General features: G+C 46.1%; 1 protein-coding gene across 1 annotated transcript in view; it reads right to left on the bottom strand.

Annotated features, from left to right (window-relative positions):
- Positions 1 to 15,938, bottom strand: part of LOC115332177 (neprilysin-1-like) — an 81,424-nt gene extending 65,486 nt beyond the window's left edge. Inside the window, exons 1-4 of the mRNA XM_040216234.1 lie at positions 15,848 to 15,938; positions 12,617 to 12,658; positions 7,505 to 7,666; positions 980 to 1,063 (exon numbers count right to left, since the gene is read on the bottom strand). Of these exons, the coding sequence (XP_040072168.1) occupies positions 980 to 1,063; positions 7,505 to 7,666; positions 12,617 to 12,658; positions 15,848 to 15,932 (373 nt within the window). The 5' untranslated portion in view covers positions 15,933 to 15,938. The remainder of the gene's footprint in view (positions 1 to 979; positions 1,064 to 7,504; positions 7,667 to 12,616; positions 12,659 to 15,847) is intronic.
- Between the last annotated feature and the right edge of the window lie 1,949 nt (positions 15,939 to 17,887).

The following is a 17,887-nucleotide window of genomic DNA, read 5'->3' as shown; positions in this document are numbered from 1 at the left end:
TAAAATAGGGTTCGGTGCAAATTAGAGACAAAAAAAAGTCGTTTGCAGGGCCCCTTAAAAAAATATTTCTAAACAAGCTGGTTGAGACAATCGTGTCAAAAATATTAATTTTACGACAGCAAAAATATTTTAGAGAAATATTGACGGCGCGAGATTTACTTTAAATTCGGCGCGCAAAGTTTATGACGTCACGGAATGGTCATATACTCTTTCCACCTCAGCGAAATGATCACACACTCTCTCAACCTTAACGTGAAGGCGAAGCTGATCCACCTCTCCTCCACGCGCCGGAAATCCAGAGAAAGAAAACAAGGGAAAAGAAGGTGACTACCGACTAAATTGCGTTTCGTGCCGTCAATATTTCTCTGAAAATGTTTTTTCTCCACGTAAAATAATTTTTTTTTTACACTCGTGTCTTAATCAAACTGAATAAAAAACGTATTTTTTTTTTCAGTGGCCATTAAAGCTTTGTCTTTATCCAAGCTCTAGGCGTATCCGCTACCAGGCCGCGCGCCTGGTAGTTATACACCCTAGTGGAGGTCTGAGGCGACGACTGTACAGTGGCGCTACATGGGCGCTGCACTATTTGTTCGTTAATTTAACCCGCGACTACCACAGGTCATTGTTGCAGTAATTTGAAAAATATGTAGATATAAAAATATCCACTTATAGGTACGAAATCAGCATAAAAACATACACAAATTACTCTTGGAAATATACAACCAAATATACACGTATTAAACAGGAACTTCACGGGGCAAAACTTAACACATAAAAATATCGTTCGTCACTTTAATTTAACGAAGGGTGCAAATACACAGGGTAATGAGGTGTTTTTTTTTTTTAGAAAGCAGAAAAATGTTTTCCTTAGACAGAGCCATATCCAGTTGTCACATGGTAAACAATGTAATATATCTGGAAGGTCTTTTACACACCAGCTCTCAGAAGCAATTTATGTGAAATGCAAACGTAAGCCTACCTGTATCCTTGCAGACTTTGTAAGCAGTCGCCATTAAATTTAAAACTTTTTCTTGTTGACTTTCCATGTGTTTCTCAAGGATTTCTGGAAATAAATAGTCAGAGAAACGTTCAAAATAGATAGTCACTGGCGTTATGGTACGAGAGTGCAAAAATAATCGCATAAAATGATTCCAACACACGCATATTACTTTTCTTATTTTTTCTAGACAGCTTTCCAATGAGGAAGCAAACAAATAAACAAAAATGCACCTATAAAACACGTAACTTCATGTTACTCCTCAAGTACGAGGCATCCGCATCTTCTGCCAGCACAACCACAGTTCTAAAAAAAAAAAAACTATTACAAGAAAAATCTTTTTTTTCGTCTGTAGTAGGTTCGTCGAATGACACTTCGTCGCGAGTCAACTGGTAGCTGGGTTGTTTGTCACATGGGGCAACTCGTCATAGGGCAAATCGTCACTACGACAATTCGTCAAACTATTCATAGTTATTCCTTATTTTCTTAGCATTTCTTGTGTTTATCGAGCATTGTTCTTACGATTACCAGCGGTAGCTTTTCTCGGCCCAAATCATTAAACTTTTACTAATTTCTGAGAGGCAGTGAGTAACCGTCTTGTCCAGCAAAATCTTGGAACCTCTCTCAGTCACTAATGGAAGAAATGGATGGCAAATGGCCACGTAATTGTGGAGTGACACGTGAAATGTTTCGGTCGCGCATGCGCAGTCAGCGTGCCTCGCGCACGTCGACGAGCTAAATTTGGGCCATCGCAGACACATAAACTGCGCAAAACAAGCAACGGTACGTCAAAGCAAAAACTCAAGTAAAGAGCTAAAAAAAGTTTCACTTTATAAAAAAGAGCGCGTAAAAAAGAGTAAGTACGTTAAATAAAGATTTTTTTATCAATGTCATTCTACCGACAACAAAATCGTACACAATGATATATTCCTGGCACATGCATCGACAATGTCCATGCTATCGCCCCCGTTATACCGATGGGGAATCGCCAGGAGTCGCCTCTCGTTGCTGCCTGCTTCCGCGACACCCTCGTGGAGATGACCCCGCTCGCAGCTCGGCTCAGCTTCATTCCATCATAGCTTGCTCATTTTTGGTGACTTCAGGAACGCCCAGAGATTTGGTGAAACAACCTTACGTTGATTTGCAAAATCATATCGGGGGCCTTACAAATACGAGATTAAAATTGTGGATTGTGCATGCGAGACGTATAAGGTGAATAAAGAAACTTATCAACAATGGCGTGTAACCCGTGGTAACATGCCTACACGCTGTTGGTCCGCAGCATTCTACTGAGCGTCGAACTAGGCACTAAAATGTTGTTCAAGTTAAAAGGAAACAAAATACCCAATTTTCTAAGCAGGATATTACGCAGAAGACGAATAATAAAAACGAACGAACGCTAAAAAAAAAAGCAAGTACGCGGGCAACAAGATCTTTAGACATTGCCTTCGGTTTTTCGTCAAGTTGTCCCAGTGACGAATCGCCCTACGACCAAATGCCTTACGCGACAATTTGCCCTCTTCGAATTGCCCTATTACGAGTTCTTTTTCGACGAACGGCCCATACCCCTTTTTTTTTTTCTTATACATTTATGAGCGCTCGAAGATTTTGGCAGGTTTTTCCTCGTCTTAGGCTTACCTACTTTTTTGGGGACTGCTTAACACCGGGACGTTTTGGAAGCAAGCAAGTTAGGGATCATGAATTGTAAAAGACAAACTACATGAAAGTCGAAAACTACCTACCTCTCTGTACTATTCTACGGTGTTTACTCGCTTTTATGTCTTTCGTGAGTCTCGAATGATAGTGATGGCCTGTAGCTGAGCCGGTTGGTTATCCATGCTCACTGATTACCAGCTGAACGTTCGGAAAAGCGACGAAGAGAGAAAGAAACACACTGCTGGACTATCAACCCTTTTAATAAACTTCTTTTTCCGCAACCCAATCTTAAAAGGGTAGCTTCTTCTTCTTCAGTCAGAGCTTAGACTTAAACTTCATTTTTCTCCTCACGAACCGTGGTGTTCTCCACCTCTTCGACTTTGCCCATCCTTAAAAGGGTAGCTTCTTCCTCTTCAGTCAGAGCTTAGACAGAAACTTCCTTTTTCTCCTCACGATCCGTGGAGTTTTTGTCTTCTTCGACTTTCGGATCTTGAAATATTTCCTTTCTTTTCGTCTTTTATACTTCCGGTGGTGTCACCCTCGTTTTAATCGGTCGGATCTTGGAGTCGCAAGGTCCCAACTTGGTTCATCCGAGGTGCCGCCCTCCTCAGATACATTTTTTCTTTGGGCAAGAGCGCAATGGAGGCAACACTCACGCATTCACCTTCCCCCTCCTCAATGGCCAACGCCTCAAGGAGCTCCCTTCCAAGCTGCTTTCGGTGTTTTGCTAAGACGGTGACGCTTGTGAAATCAGGAGCACATTTGCAGGCCCGACAATGTGCCGAAAGGTGGCCCACCGACGTTAGTGCGGTCACAGAGGCTGCATGTTCTCTGGTGCGGTCGTTGATGCACCTCCCTGTTTGTTCTATGTAGCTTTTGCCACATGACATAGGGATCTTGTAAACAACTCCTTTTTCGCATGGGGCGTAGGGTGTTCGATGCGCAGTGCTGCAGGTCGTCGTCCCGTTCTGGGCGGTTTTCCGGTTCACCCTACGGCACATGGCGTAGGCCTTGTTGGGGGCGGAGCACCCAACGTGGATGCCTTGTCGGCCCGCGATCTTTTTTAGCCGATGAGTAATGCCGTGAACATACGGGACCACTGCGAAAGGCGTTGGGGGCTTCTTTTGCGTTGTTTGATTCTTCTCAGGATTTTGACGTACTTGTCTACAAAGTTTTTCACACACCGGTACGAGGAGGGTACTCGAGTACCCAGAATCCTGGAGTCGACCCAGCTGTCCTTGAAAGCAGCGCCCAACCTTATGAGGGCATTACTTCTGTAGCGCCGAGATTAAAGCTCTGGTGGCCAACCCCCGTTTTACGTTTTTGGGATGTTCCGAGGTAAACGGAAGGAACCCCTTACATGAGCGGGGTTCATAACTCCAGCACACGTGGGAAGGTTGAAACTCCAATGAGAGGTCTGAAAACCGTATGGAATTGTCGACGGGAAGTTCATGGGTAAAAGCCAGTCCGTGGCAGCTATGTTCGAAGCTGCGCATGACCACGTCTAAGCACCCGTTTCTCTCCTCATCTGCATCAGAGTTGCTTAGTATGAGGAAGTCGTCAACATGCCGAAAGATGGCCTCGATACGTTGATCCTTTAACTTGTCTTGAATGTTCCTCCCGCACGCTGCTAGGAATAGATCGCTCAAGTAGGGGGCCACTCGAGACCCGATGCACACCCCGCTTTTTTGTAAGAATAGCTGATCCTGGTATGACACCACCGTCGCAGAAAGATATGCCGTCAGGAGCCCCAAGAAGCTGTCAAGGCTCATCCGTGTTGAATTTTGAAACCCTTGAAGACCCTGCTCCTCAATGGTTTTTCGGAGGACCTTGAGGAGAGCCGCATGGGGAATGAAATAGTGGAGGTCTTGGATGTCCAAGGAAAAACCTGATACAATATCAGAACCCTTCTCCTGAAGAAGGCGAATCACTGCTTCGGAGTTTGGTATCCGGAAAGGACCCTTTACTTCAACTTGTGATAGGTATTTCGCCAACCGAAGTGAAACTTGCCCTTGCCAGGTGTGTTGCTGTGAGACAATGGCACGAAAAAGGACCCCTTCCTTATGTGTCTTTGCCGAGAAGAACACGCTTAGGTCCCCTCGTTGGGCTCCTCTGATTTTTGTGACTAGCCCACGGCTTTGCTCTTTTTCGAGTATCTTGAGTATGGCTCGTTTGGCTGGTTTGACTTGAACTTGATTCACTTGTTTGAAGTTCTTCGCTAAAGTTTGTGTTGCTCTGTCTCCATACGACCCAGAGTCCAGAACTACAAACCCCCCCTTCTTGTCTGAGAGACACAATGGAAGGGTCTTGCGACGCAATTCCTCCACCGTTGAGGCAAAACTCATCCGTGGAGGTCCCAAGCTCTTTATGCCTGCCAAACACTCAAGACCCAGGTTGATGATTTGTGAGGTTGCTTTCTGAGGCGCCTTAGATGCGATTTCTCGTACCATTAGGACCTTATCGATATCACTTAACCTTGGTGGAAGGGCGAACTTCGGACCCTGCTTAAGCACCCTCCGGGCTGATGCTGAAAGGGACATATCTCCGATGATCTGGAGTGGCGTGCTTTTGGGTTCTGTCCTAACCCTTCGGGCGATCCTTTCCGGATACCAAACTCTGAAGCAGTGATTCGCCTTCTTCAGGAGAAGGGTTCTGATATTGTATCAGGTTTTTCCTTGGACATCCAAGACCTCTACTATTCCATTCCCCATGCGGCTCTCCTCAAGGTCCTCCGAGAAACCATTGAGGAGCAGGGTCTTCAAGGGTTTCAAAATTCAACAGGGAAGAGCCTTGACAGCTTCTTCGAGCTCCTGACGGCATATCTTTCTGCGACGGTGGTGTCATACCAGGATCAGCTATTCTTACAAAAAAGCGGGGTGTGCATCGGGTCTCGAATGGACCCCTACTTGAGCGATCTATTTCTAGCAGCGTGCGGGAGGAACATTCAAGACCAGTTAAAGGATCAACTCATCGAGGCCATCTTACGGTATGTTGACGACTTCCTCATACTAAGCAACTCTGATGCAGATGAGGAGAGAAACGGGTGCTTACACGTGGTCATGCGCAGCTTCGAACATAGCTGCCACGGATTGGCTTTTACCCATGAACTTCCCGTCAACAATTCCATACGGTTTTTAGACCTCTGATTGGAGTTTCAACCTTCCCATCTGTGCTGGAATTATGAACCCCGTTCATGTAAGGGGTTCCTTCCGTTTACCTCGGAACATTCCAAAAATGTAAAACGGGGGTTGGCCACCAGAGCTTTAATTTCGGCGCTACAGAAGTCCTGCCCTCATAAGGTTGGGCGCTGCTTTCAAGGACAGCTGGGTCGACTCCAGGATTCTGGATACTCGAGAACCCTCCTCGTACCGGTATGTGAAAAGCTTTGTAGACAAGTACGTCAAAATCCTGAGAAGAATCAAACAACGCAAAAGAAGCCCCCAACGCCTTTCGCAGTGGCCCCGTATGTTCACGGCATTACTCATCGGCTAAAAAAGATCGAGGGCCGACAAGGCATCCACGTTGGGTGCTCCGCCCCCAACAAGGCGTACGCCATGTGCCGTAGGGTGAACCGGAAAACCGCCCAGAACGGGACGACGACCTGCAGCACTGCGCATCGAACACCCTACGCCCCATGCGAAAAAAGAGTTGTTTACAAGATCCCTATGTCATGTGGCAAAAGCTACATAGGACAAACAGGGAGGTGCATCAACGACCGCACCAGAGAACATGCAGCCTCTGTGACCGCACTAACGTCGGCGGGCCACCTTTCGGCACATTGTCGGGCCTGCAAATGTGCTCCTAAATTACAAGCGTCACCGTCTTAGCAAAACACCGAAAGCAGCTTGGAAGGGAGCTCCTTGAGGCGTTGGCCATTGAGGAGGGGGAAGGTGAATGCGTTAGTGTTGCCTCCATTGCGCTCTTTCCCAAAGAAAAAATGTATCTGAGGAGAGCGGCACCTCGGATGAACCAAGTTGGGACCTTGTGACTCCAAGATCCGACCGAGTGAAACGAGGGTGACACCACCGGAAGTATAAAAGACAAAAAGGAAGGAAATATTTCAAGATCCGAAAATCGAAGAAGACAAAAACTCCACGGATCGTGAGGAGAAAAAGGAAGTTTCTGTCTAAGCTCTGACTGAAGAAGAAGAAGCTACCCTTTTAAGGATGGGGAAAGTCGAAGAGGTGGAGAACACCACGGTTCGTGAGGAGAAAAATGAAGTTTAAGTCTAAGCTCTGACTGAAGATGAAGAAGCTACCCTTTTAGGATTGGGTTGAGGAAAAGGAAGTTTATTAAAAGGGTTGATAGTCCAGCAGTGTGTTTCTTTCTCTCTTCGTCGCTTTTCCGAACGTTCAGCTGGTATTCAGTAAGTAAGTCTCGAGTGATCTTTGTGGCGCCCCATGCAAAGCTCCTCTTACTGAAGATCTTTACGTCAGGGCCTTAAAACAATGCCACCTAAGTAAAGAAAGCCTGCGTCTCCTCCCCCCCCCCCCCTTGCTCCCCAGCCTTGCCCCCCCCCCCCCGCCCAAATGTCACCATTAGTAGATCCACGGAGCGCCACCTAGTTGCCTCAGCGAAACCGCTAGCATGTCTTAAGGCGCCTCACATCGAGCGGGACACTAGCACGGTGCGACGCGAGACTCACCACGCACCTGCCGCCTAGTGGCGTGCTCTCATCGACCACCAGCCTCTATGTGTTGGGGCGGGTCAGGGATTGAATAACATTGACGTCGTGCATAGGCCATGTCTTTTAGAGTTTTCAAAAGCAACAAAACAGCGCCTGGAATTTTTTTTTATCATTGAAAATGTTCAAACACCAAAAACGATTAATAAGGCAGATTCAACGCTCACTTTTCATGTTGTCTTCCACCATCCGTGCGGCTTCCGATAATCGGCTGATAAATGTCGCTCCTTCCGGAATTTCGGTCCTTTTAATCCATCCTCCGCACACAAATCCGTAAAAGTCGGTACAAGGCGACACCGATTGGTCCATGTCCCTAAGAATGCTCTTTGCTATAAAGCAAAGTTTATGCCGAAAAAATGAAAACACCATATATATATATATTTTTTTTTTTTAATTTTTACTTTGTATTTATTTTTGACGTACTGCTACATACAAAAAGCCTTGAGAAAAAGGGTCAGTTTAACAATCTCTTCTGTAAGCCTTCATAAACCCATCATGCAAGACTTTGCATTATGGGTTTCTGCAGGTCTCAACTCTATAACTTGTAGGTCTCACAGAAAAAAGAAAAAAAAATGTGATCGGTGAAGTAATTTTAAATGTTTAAAATATGGCACAACCTCCAAAAGCATCGAAGCATGCCATTCTACGTACCTCCGTAAATTATCAAGTTTCTCACCACCCCCTCTCCCCCTCCCTCCCCTCCTCCCCGAATCTCAAGAGACGGTAAGAAAGCAGGTACTTAAGCTATGTAATCTACATTTCACACCAAGTGTCAAAGCGCCGAACAGGAATGTAAATGTTAACTGAAGCGTTTCTGGATATGTGAAAAAAACACTTAAATCATCTTATTTGACACCCAGTAGTATATGCATATTAAAATAATATCTCAGATCGATGCGCCAAGTAGTCAGAGCAGCACTTTCAAAAAGGCGCTGAAGCCTCTCTTTCCTGAATTCGCTGCCGTTTGCGGTGAAGGAGAGGATCGTGGCGCATTAGACAGGAAATCTTAACATGTTTGCGGCTTCCGCAAGCCTTACCCGAGCAGTCAAAAACGCTTCACGCGTTCCGTCATCAGCGTCAAGTGAACGATAGTTGAAACTTCTGGGTATGACGTGACACACAGCGGTTGGTTTTTCGGTTTTCCTCGCGTTTACTGATGCGTTCAGGTCAAATGCCTGTCATATTCTAAGTAACAAGACAACCTATATGCTAGAATTCACCTTTAATTCGTTTCTTTTTAACACCAGCTTTTTTTTAAAAAAGTTTAAACAGAAATATACACCGAGTGCATTAACTGAACTTCCAATCTTAAAAATCGATAGATCGCGGATATGCCTTGTCGTCTCCTATGCTGATTTATATGGGAATGAGTCTTCATATCTAAAAAAGTTTGATGCTTGTGCATATTAGGCATCAACAATCTTAACGATTAGATCCTTCTCATATCTTGCGACTCAAGCTGTATGATTTCCGTGAAACCTTCAGTTATCAGTGGCGCTTGGTGTGTACAGTCGCGATCAATATGAAAGCGAGCTTGCAATTGCCGACACTTCCCGTTGGAAGCAAGTTCCATTATATGACCTCCCATAGGGAGCAGAATTGCGCATTCTTCTTTGCTGGAATTTAAAGTTATGCGGGAAAGCGACTCTTCACGCGCCCAGGAGCCATATTAACGTCAGACAGAGTGGATAAACCTAGCCCCTCGAGTTCGAATGCGGTGGTATACTCAAGTTGCCATTGTTCCGCGAGTGTTCCCTTAAGCGCCTGATGTCACACGCGTGATGTCCACTTCTTCAGCTGACAGCATGGTGAGAAAATGGAAGCCGTTCACAACTCCCTGTAACGCCGAATTAGAGTGCAGCTCTCGAGGAGGAGGAGTGGAAGGTATGGAGGGGAGGCTATGCTCCTCCTCCTCCCCTCCTCCTCTCGTTCAATTTAGCGGGAAAATTTCGCTACGTTTCCCGCTAAATTCAACACAAAAAATTCCCCGCTAAATGTAGCGGGGAACTTTTTCCACTAAATATAGATGAAAGTTTTTTCCGCTAAATATAGCGGGAAAATTTTCCCACTACTTTTGGGGGGAATGTTTTAAATATTTTTAGCGGAAATAAATTTCCGCTAAATTTAGCGGGGAAACGTTTCTGCTAAATTTGCCGAATAATTTTTTCCGCTAAATTTTGTGAGGATATTTTTTCGCTAAATATAGCGGGTGAATGTTTCTGCTAAATTTACTGAAAAAATTTTTCCGCGAAATTTAGCGGGGAACGTTTTCAAGCGTGGACCCAGCGAACAAGAACGCTGGATCCACAAACACCCGGGAAAAGCTACAACGACGATTCCACCGACCAAGCGAAAGCGACCTCGGCAGAATATAGGCTTAGCAGGCACTCCGACTCGGTGCAGCGTTGCTCCGACGGTCCTTGGCCAAGACCGTCTGCCCACAACCGGCTGGCTAGCTGAATGAAATATGCCCGTGCGACCCTCGTGTATCCTTCCCGTATCAATAGTTTGATCGCTGACTTCAGTTTTAGGTTAAGAGGTCAATCGCTTCCCCTTGTCATCTCCTTGTTTTCCGAGGCAGCGGTGACGAACGCTGTCGTCGAAAAGGGACTCACAATGATTCTACCTTCTTGTTTTGTGTGATATAGAGCTCAAATAAACGGTATACGGATTACCTTCGCAGCACGGTATGTACACTTTGTTATTAGTATACCATTTTTATTCTGACACGACTGAACGTCACAGTCGAGCTATAGCTGTTCGTGTGAGCTACGCAATGCCGGTCCAACCTTTCTTTGCCGAGTGTAAGCAACCGGTCCTGAGGCGCTTACCAATTCGCGGTCCAACAGAGCAAATCCAGCACTTCGATCAAACACGCGCGTCCGCTCCAAGTGTGCACTGGTATTTACGTGGCTCTTGGTGACACTCTCGTAGTTTAAAGTTTTAAACGTATATTGTTTTAACGTCGGTTCGCTCCTGCATCACTGAGGCCGCGAAACGCGCCACGGTGATCCGTTTCCATCTACGTCGCTTTGCAAAAGACTGGCACGGGCCGTCTTTTACCAACGATGACATTTGTTGTGACTACGTAGCGATCGAGTTCGTAGCAGTCAACGAAGGCGGTTAAGTATCCCGGTTTCAGCATTTGGGCGCGTTTAAATCGTGTTAGCGTCGACATATCCCTGCATGGACACGAAGCCCAGACAAGCGGTGGCGGAAAGACCGCTTGTGTTTGTAATTAAAAATCCACGGGCTCCGAATGGCTCCGAACCATGCCGAGCTCTCCAATTGCCGATTTGCAAAAAAGCTGCTGCGCATGCGCGAGCAGAGTGTGTTGTTGCCAGCGCCCCCTGCTCGGTTGGAAAACAAATGGGCGTGACGGCTATTCCTAGGCGGCAACAGGCGCGGAAGCGGGTTTGATTTGTTTGTCGCCATGCCAGCCCACTGTGTTGCGCCGACACGACGTTCACACCGCTCTTCATGGACGGCGCACACGTCGCTCGCACAAGACCGAGCTCCTTGTCTGCGGTGTCGACGTTGAGCATGACGTTCGGAACGCATCCCTCTTCCTTGAACGCCCAACCACGATGTGCCTGACGGACTGTATGTGTGACCGAGTTCAGCTAGCTCCAGACGCTATCACTTGAGATGCTACAGGGCGACACGTCCGACACCCACCCCTTGGCCCGAAACGGGACACTGTCATCTCCCATCGAAGCACCGGGAAATGGAGAAGAGGAAGCACGGAGGACAGCTTGCGTGCACGAGCTCCAAGGCAAACCAAAACCATGCAGCACGAGTTGTTTTCCAACCACCTTCTAGCCTCGCACCCAAGTTTCCGGCGTTGCGCGATAGGTGGCGCGCACTTTTTTGCAAATCGTCAATTGGTTGTTCGTGCTGCCGAAGACGCCATCGCCATGGCAACAGCACCGGTGAATTCTAGCTTTTCCGTACGAGAACGTCGCTTTCCTCCTCCCACTTAAGAACGCGTTCGTGAATACCGATTTCTCCTCTTACGATGTTCTTAACTTACGAACTTCTTGGCTAAGCTGTCGTAAGCTAAGAACCTCTTCGTGAAGCGTGCCTCTGAACTTTCCCTCGTGTTCTTTGTCGCTTATATCTAATTCAGTGCAATGCTGAATCGCCTACGATGAGAACGACGACGACGACGATGACAACGCCAGCAGAGCAGCAAATGCGATGCGAAGCATGAGCCATACAGCCCATGCTTTAGTGGTGCCCTTTCGTGCCGTCGACACGAGGTACGGCAGCCGTGAGCGCTGGCGGAGGTCGCTATCCCTCCCCTAGTTCACTTTAGTACGACCTCAAGCAAAATCAAGATACATAGACACATTTGACTATAGTGCCTATCTAGTGGCTAGCGACTAATGGAGCTGTGGAGTGGCCCTAATAAAGGCGCTTTCGCTCAGCATTAGATTTTTATTTGTCACGTGGTTAAATACGGCGAAAAGCGGTGCGGCGGCCGCGAAAAAAAAACGTTTAACTATGACGCCCCTACGGAAAGACTATTTAGGAAGTCTAGAAGGTCTGCTGTGGCAGCGACATAAAACGACAGCCGCGGAAGTTTGCGCACGTAATCTTTTGCCTTGACATTTGATTCGAAACGCCCACACGCTGCCGTGGACGTCCCTTCATGACGTTGCCAGAGCGGAGCAGTCTAAAATCGTGTGTTCAGCTTATATGTAGCTACACTCTATATCTTCCTACTGGCCCGTAATTGTTCAGCTCTAATGCACAGTTCTCAAGACACATGTAACTCCTCCGAGCACGCAATTCAAAACATGACGGCCACAGTGCTAGAATTAGATTTCCACTCGAAATAAAACCACGATGAATTCTAATCGCGCCTAATTCACAAATTCAGCCCACTATTCGAATCGATGTACCAAAGAAAAGGAAAGCTAGGTCTCGGTGGCAGGGCTCATCATGTCGCGCGCCATATCTGCTTGTGCCAAAAGATGTCACTGGCTAGGTAAGCATGAATGCGATCGTGGCGCATTTAATCGAGCATGGACCAATCGCACGCAGCCTGTCTTCCTACTTCTTCCTCTTCTACCCATCTGTTGCCAATCCAAATTGTCAAAGTTGAATTCGATGCGCTTTGGTTGGATCCATGCAAACGCAGCCATTGACAGTCTCTAATCCAACTTGGTTGTAAACAAAGTGGACAAGAACGTAATAATGTGTCCTTTGTTTACTTCTGCTTGTCATCGAATATGTTAATATTAAAATAAAAAAGAACCTCTCCAACAGCTTACCAACTTCCTTGCACTTGCTTGTCATACAAACGCCGTTCACGACTGTGGGAGAGCATTTTCAAAGTAAAATATGTAGCAAATATAGTGGCAGGTAATCATCATCAACATCGTCATCATTCATTAAACCTTGAAGGCCCCTACGGGCATTACACAAGGTGGGGGTACTGGCTGGAGAATATGGTTAGATAAAGCAAGAAACAGGAAAAATAAACACTCAAGTAACTTAAGAGAAAGAACATGTAATTAAATATACATATATATATATATATATATATATATAATAATAAAAGAGACGTGTTTAATATTTAGCATTACTATTAACAAGACGCACGGAAATAGATAGAATCTCCAACATTACGAAAGACCTACTTGGAGCGCGTGACTGAGACGGTTGCCGCTGAAGGCGCAAATAATAGTTCCATATTGCTCTGACGAAAGCAAACCTTAATAGCGCAGCCAAACAGACCGATCTCACTAAGAGTTCCACGCGTGCGTCACGCCGCCATAGCCGTAGTTTGTAAGAGACAGGTGCCAGTTCACGAACAGCTCTTGCGGCTACCTGCTCTGCTCGCGCAGACCCTCATCGGAGTTGTCGCTCGTGCAGAAATACTACAGTTCGTAGGATGCACGGCGGCAGCGGTGGCTTAATGAAACTGCGTGTGAGATCGGTCTGTTGAATCGACAAGCATTTATATCACTCGTGGAGGCAACCACATGCATCATTTTAACTAGACACACATATCTCAGCCCACGCACCGCTACTACGGAAACCTACAGCGAAGACAAACCTGCGACGGCTGAGTGGCAACTGTGCACGCGTGCACAGGGGTGTCAGAAGGGCGGGCCAGGGGAGGGGGGGGGGGGCGCTTATGGGGGTGCAGCCGGTGCAGCTGGTCAGTGAAAGGGGAGGGGGTCGCGCGGTCACGAGAGGAGGGCGGGGGGGCGGTTCACAGCAGGCCACGAAAGCGGTGATAAGGGGGGGGGGGGGGGCATCGCGGCGGGCTACAGACCTGGATGCCGCTGACCCTAGTGACGTCACTGCGCCTGCATTTCACCGCGCTGCGGCGCGCCACCTCCTAGATAACCAAGCCGTAGTGCTGAATGAGATGGCGTCATCAGAGAATGCCAACACTACACTGGGCCAAGAATGGACACGACGATTGCGTCAACAATCGGCTCAAAGCTCAAACTTGTCCTGAAACCGAGCTTTGACGGGGCACTCATTTCCAATCTGTGCCCAGCGTTGGCCTTCTCTGATGACACGTTCTCAATCAGCAATAAGACTTTATTATCCAGAGGGTGTTGTGCAGTGCCTCCTCCTATCTGGCTCCGTGCCAGCTGTATGGGTGACTTTGACGAAATCCAACGGGCTGGTTTTGACAAAAACCCGGTGGTGTCTTTCAGTTTCTCAGTACGGGGAGAGAAGGAGAAGGAGGGGAAAAGGTTGACGCCTGCTGACGTCAGCGCTTCAAACCAATTGCAGCTTCCTACACGCCACACTCTCCCCCTCCTTCTCCCTTTCTTCCTGTAGCTGACAAACTAAAGACACCACATGGTTTTCGTCAAAACGAGCGTTCTAATCCTCACGTATTATAAAGAGCAAATGATTGAAAAAATTATAAACACGTCTCGATCTTATGGCTTTTTGCAAAAAGCCTACAAAATAGTCCTGCTTGAAGATATTAGAAAGTCACAACATGGTTTTCTGCGAGGAAGATCGGTGGAAACAAACTTAGTGTCTTAAAGGGCTTTGATTAGTTAAAGGGCTTTGATTTAGTTGATAATTCATTACTTTTGCCGAAAAACTTAAAGCATTTGGCATTAGTAATTCACTTTGCACCATGATCCAGGAATATTGGTACAATATTCCATCTTTTCCGGCCTTTTGTTTCCCTCGCTGGTGTTCCTAAAGGGTCCATACTTGGACCGATTATTTTTAACGTTTTCTTAAATGACCTCAGCTCATCTGTTGGACACTCGAAAATTCTGCAATACGTCGATGATATCAAGCTATTTATGCAGATCTGAGCTGTGTAGAGCTTTGTGAAACTTATGTATGATGTGAAATCAGTACGTGGTTGGTCTAGTCTGAACGTGTCGACGCTTAATCCAACCCAGACTGTTTTTATGTCTTTTTCTTGGAAGCTAAGGCCTACTAACTTTTGATATCAGCTGGGAATGCTTCGCTTCAAAGACTCGAGTGCCCTCGTGATCTTCGTGTTTAGCTAGAGTACTCTATAATTTCTCAAAATATAAAGGATACTATCGTTTCTAGAAGTACACGTGCAATTTTCATGTCAGCCAGCATAATGCGGTTATACTTTTTATTAATTAGACCGAAGCTGAAATTTCCCTCTATCGTAAAGAATTGTATTGGGCGCACGCACAAAGAGATGATTGAAAATGTCCGGTAGCATTTGTTTCGAATTTTTATGATCTGTATGTCTGTCTTACAGCTTACTTTGAATATATATGACTCTTAGAACGATGCAGTTGTTCTACCTTGAGTGGTAGAAGACGTGACAGAGATCTTCTATTAGCCTGAAAACATCTTCACGAAGCAGTTGATTGCCCTGATCTAGCTTCAACGATTAAAACTCATGTTTCGAGACGATTTTATGTCAATAAAATCTTCCGAACTTGACCCATGACACACATTCGGAATTTGTATAATGCCATCGACGCACTATGCATTGACGTTTTTAACCCGTCTTTCATCGCGTCCAAGCTGCTATATGCTTTTGGCAATATGTATATCTGAAAGCTGTTCATGAGCAGAAAAAAATAACGAATGAATGAATTATTATGAGAAGAATCTTTTACAAACACTGAAAACTTGTTAATTTTCTCTTCAGTTTTCTTCTTTTTCTTCAGAATGATGAATGTTAAAGTTAAGAGTGTATTCCACCTGTGGAAATATTGTATGTTCTAAAGGTTTAAATGCTTTTGTTCTTTCTCTGGCATATCCGAGTTTTGCCGTTGTGTATATATATCAAATAATCAATGCCCTTTTTTTTGTTTAAGGCCTTAATTCACAACGCCAGTATTTATCTAAAAACAATATTTATTGTCCGACCTTCATGGCACAGTATAGGCCACTTTTAACAGGCGACGGAGAAACATATCTTATACTTCTCAGAGACATCTATAATTAAAAACTAGCAAATACTAAAATTGTCGCGTTTTGCCTAAGCAAAAAATTCGAGATATATGTTACTTCTAAGTTCTTACCATTGTTTGGAACAACAACTGACAATGCCTCGTGATTTATTGTGAAGGTCCACACGAGTAATGTGAAGTATGCTCTGGCTTCCATGATGTCGTTTTTTTATCACCTCTGGAAAATATGCAAAGCAAGTGTGTGAAACAAAACAAAGAATTAGTTGTTACTTGCGATGTCGCTTGAGTCTGTATTGGAGTTCTATTTAGCTGTACGTGAAGGGTTGTACGAAAGTTTTAAACATATATTCATATAAATTCATTTATTCCTCAATATAAAACACATTATTAAGTTTAAAAAGAGCATTCGGGGCCAGTTCTTCCCAGGATTCATGACTGTCAAAGCTTTCAAACTTCTGCATCGCCGTAATTTGGAGTTCTATACTGTTGTCACATTTGACTGGTTTTTATTTATTACAGATTTTAGATCATACGTTTTTATGATATCATTGAAAGAGGCCAAGCACTTAATTGATCTAATTGAACCGTTAGTCCAATAACACTGCTGAGTAAACAGGCGGCTGTGCGTATATTTTTCTAAAGCTTCGTCCTCTGTTATTAAATGAAAGATTCTATGAACTTTTACCTTAGATTTCCTCCTCAACTCAAAAGCAAAATGGGGAGTCAAGCGTAGTATTTCACCGTAACCCGAAGTTCTCCCATTCTTCTGAGGGTCGGCGGGGTTAGCAGCCCGTGTTCCGTGGGTCTGATTCAATTGTCGATAAATTTTGAGCTACAGCGATAGCCTTCCCATCCTTCTGGCCGAAGTAGTCGGCCTTCTACGACTGGACAGTATGAATAATTTTGGTTTCAATGACGTAGATGAGAACCATGTCGGATCGTCAGACGGTGTTGGTTTTGTAATATGATATTTAGGAGCTTCCACCGTACTTTTAGAGCGCAGCTCTTAGGGGCCCGTTCCCGGCTTGAGCGGCGTCGCCGTCGGCGTCGCCGTTGGCGTCGCCGTCGCCGTCGCCGTCGGCGTCGGCGTCGGCGTAACCGCAACCCTCGTAACCCTCGTGAGGGTTACGAGGGTTACGAGGGTTAATCTCATGAGGGTTACCCTCACGAGGATCCGAGGGCCACGAGGGTTACTTGCTCTCGTAACCCTCACGAGGGTTACGAGGGTTAGTTACCCTCAAAAGGGTTACCTTCACGAGGGTTACCCTCACGAGGGTTACTTACCCTCGTAACCCTCACGAGGGTTACGAGGGTTAGTTACCCTCAAAAGGGTAACCCTCACAAGGGTAAGTAACCCTCGTGAGGGTTACTTACCCTCGTAACCCTTACGAGGGTAACGAGGGTTAGTTACCCTCAAAATGGTTACCTTCACGAGGGTCACGAGGGTTATGAGAGTTACCCTCACGAGGGTCACGAGAGTTACCCTCACGAGGGTCACGAGAGTTGCCCTCACAAGGGTTACTAGGGTTACCCCCCCGAGGTCACGTGACCCCCCGTTGACGTCATAGCCACTGATGACGTCATCAGTGACGTCACTGATGACGTCACCGGCATCCGCATCGTCATCATCATCATCACTGATGGCGTCATCAGTGACGTCACTGACGACGTCATCGGCATCGTCACGTGGCCCCAGGTCACGTGACCCCCCGACGTCACGTGACGCCCCAAGGTCACGTGACTCCCACAAGGTCACGTGACTCCCACAAGGTTACGTGACCCCCAAGGTCACGTGACCCCCCGCCCCCCGAGGTCACTTGACCCACCCCCCAGTAACCTTCCCTCCTCCTCAAGAGCTGCGCTCTAATTCGGCGTTACAGGGAGTTGTAAACGGCTTTCATTTTAAGCACAGCATAGAACCATACAATTTTTCATTCGTAAGTTATGATAAGTGCTGTCACGGCACTCATTGTCCTTGAACGCAAATCCAAATATTCGTCGACGGCTTGATTGTTGGGGAGCACATACGTCCGAGTGACACAGTGCTCGTCTTCTGTGTGTGAGTTCGGTGTGGTTACTGCGCTTGTGAATTGCGGATGTATCCAAGTAAAAATGCGGTAATCCTTCGAATGTAAGGAAGTAAGAACTGGA

The sequence above is a fragment of the Ixodes scapularis genome, unplaced genomic scaffold (assembly GCF_016920785.2).
Source record: "Ixodes scapularis isolate PalLabHiFi unplaced genomic scaffold, ASM1692078v2 PGA_scaffold13__105_contigs__length_92229423, whole genome shotgun sequence".
Taxonomy (NCBI): domain Eukaryota; kingdom Metazoa; phylum Arthropoda; class Arachnida; order Ixodida; family Ixodidae; genus Ixodes; species Ixodes scapularis.
Note: the sequence above shows the minus strand (reverse complement) of the source record. Positions and strands in the feature narration are given on the sequence as shown.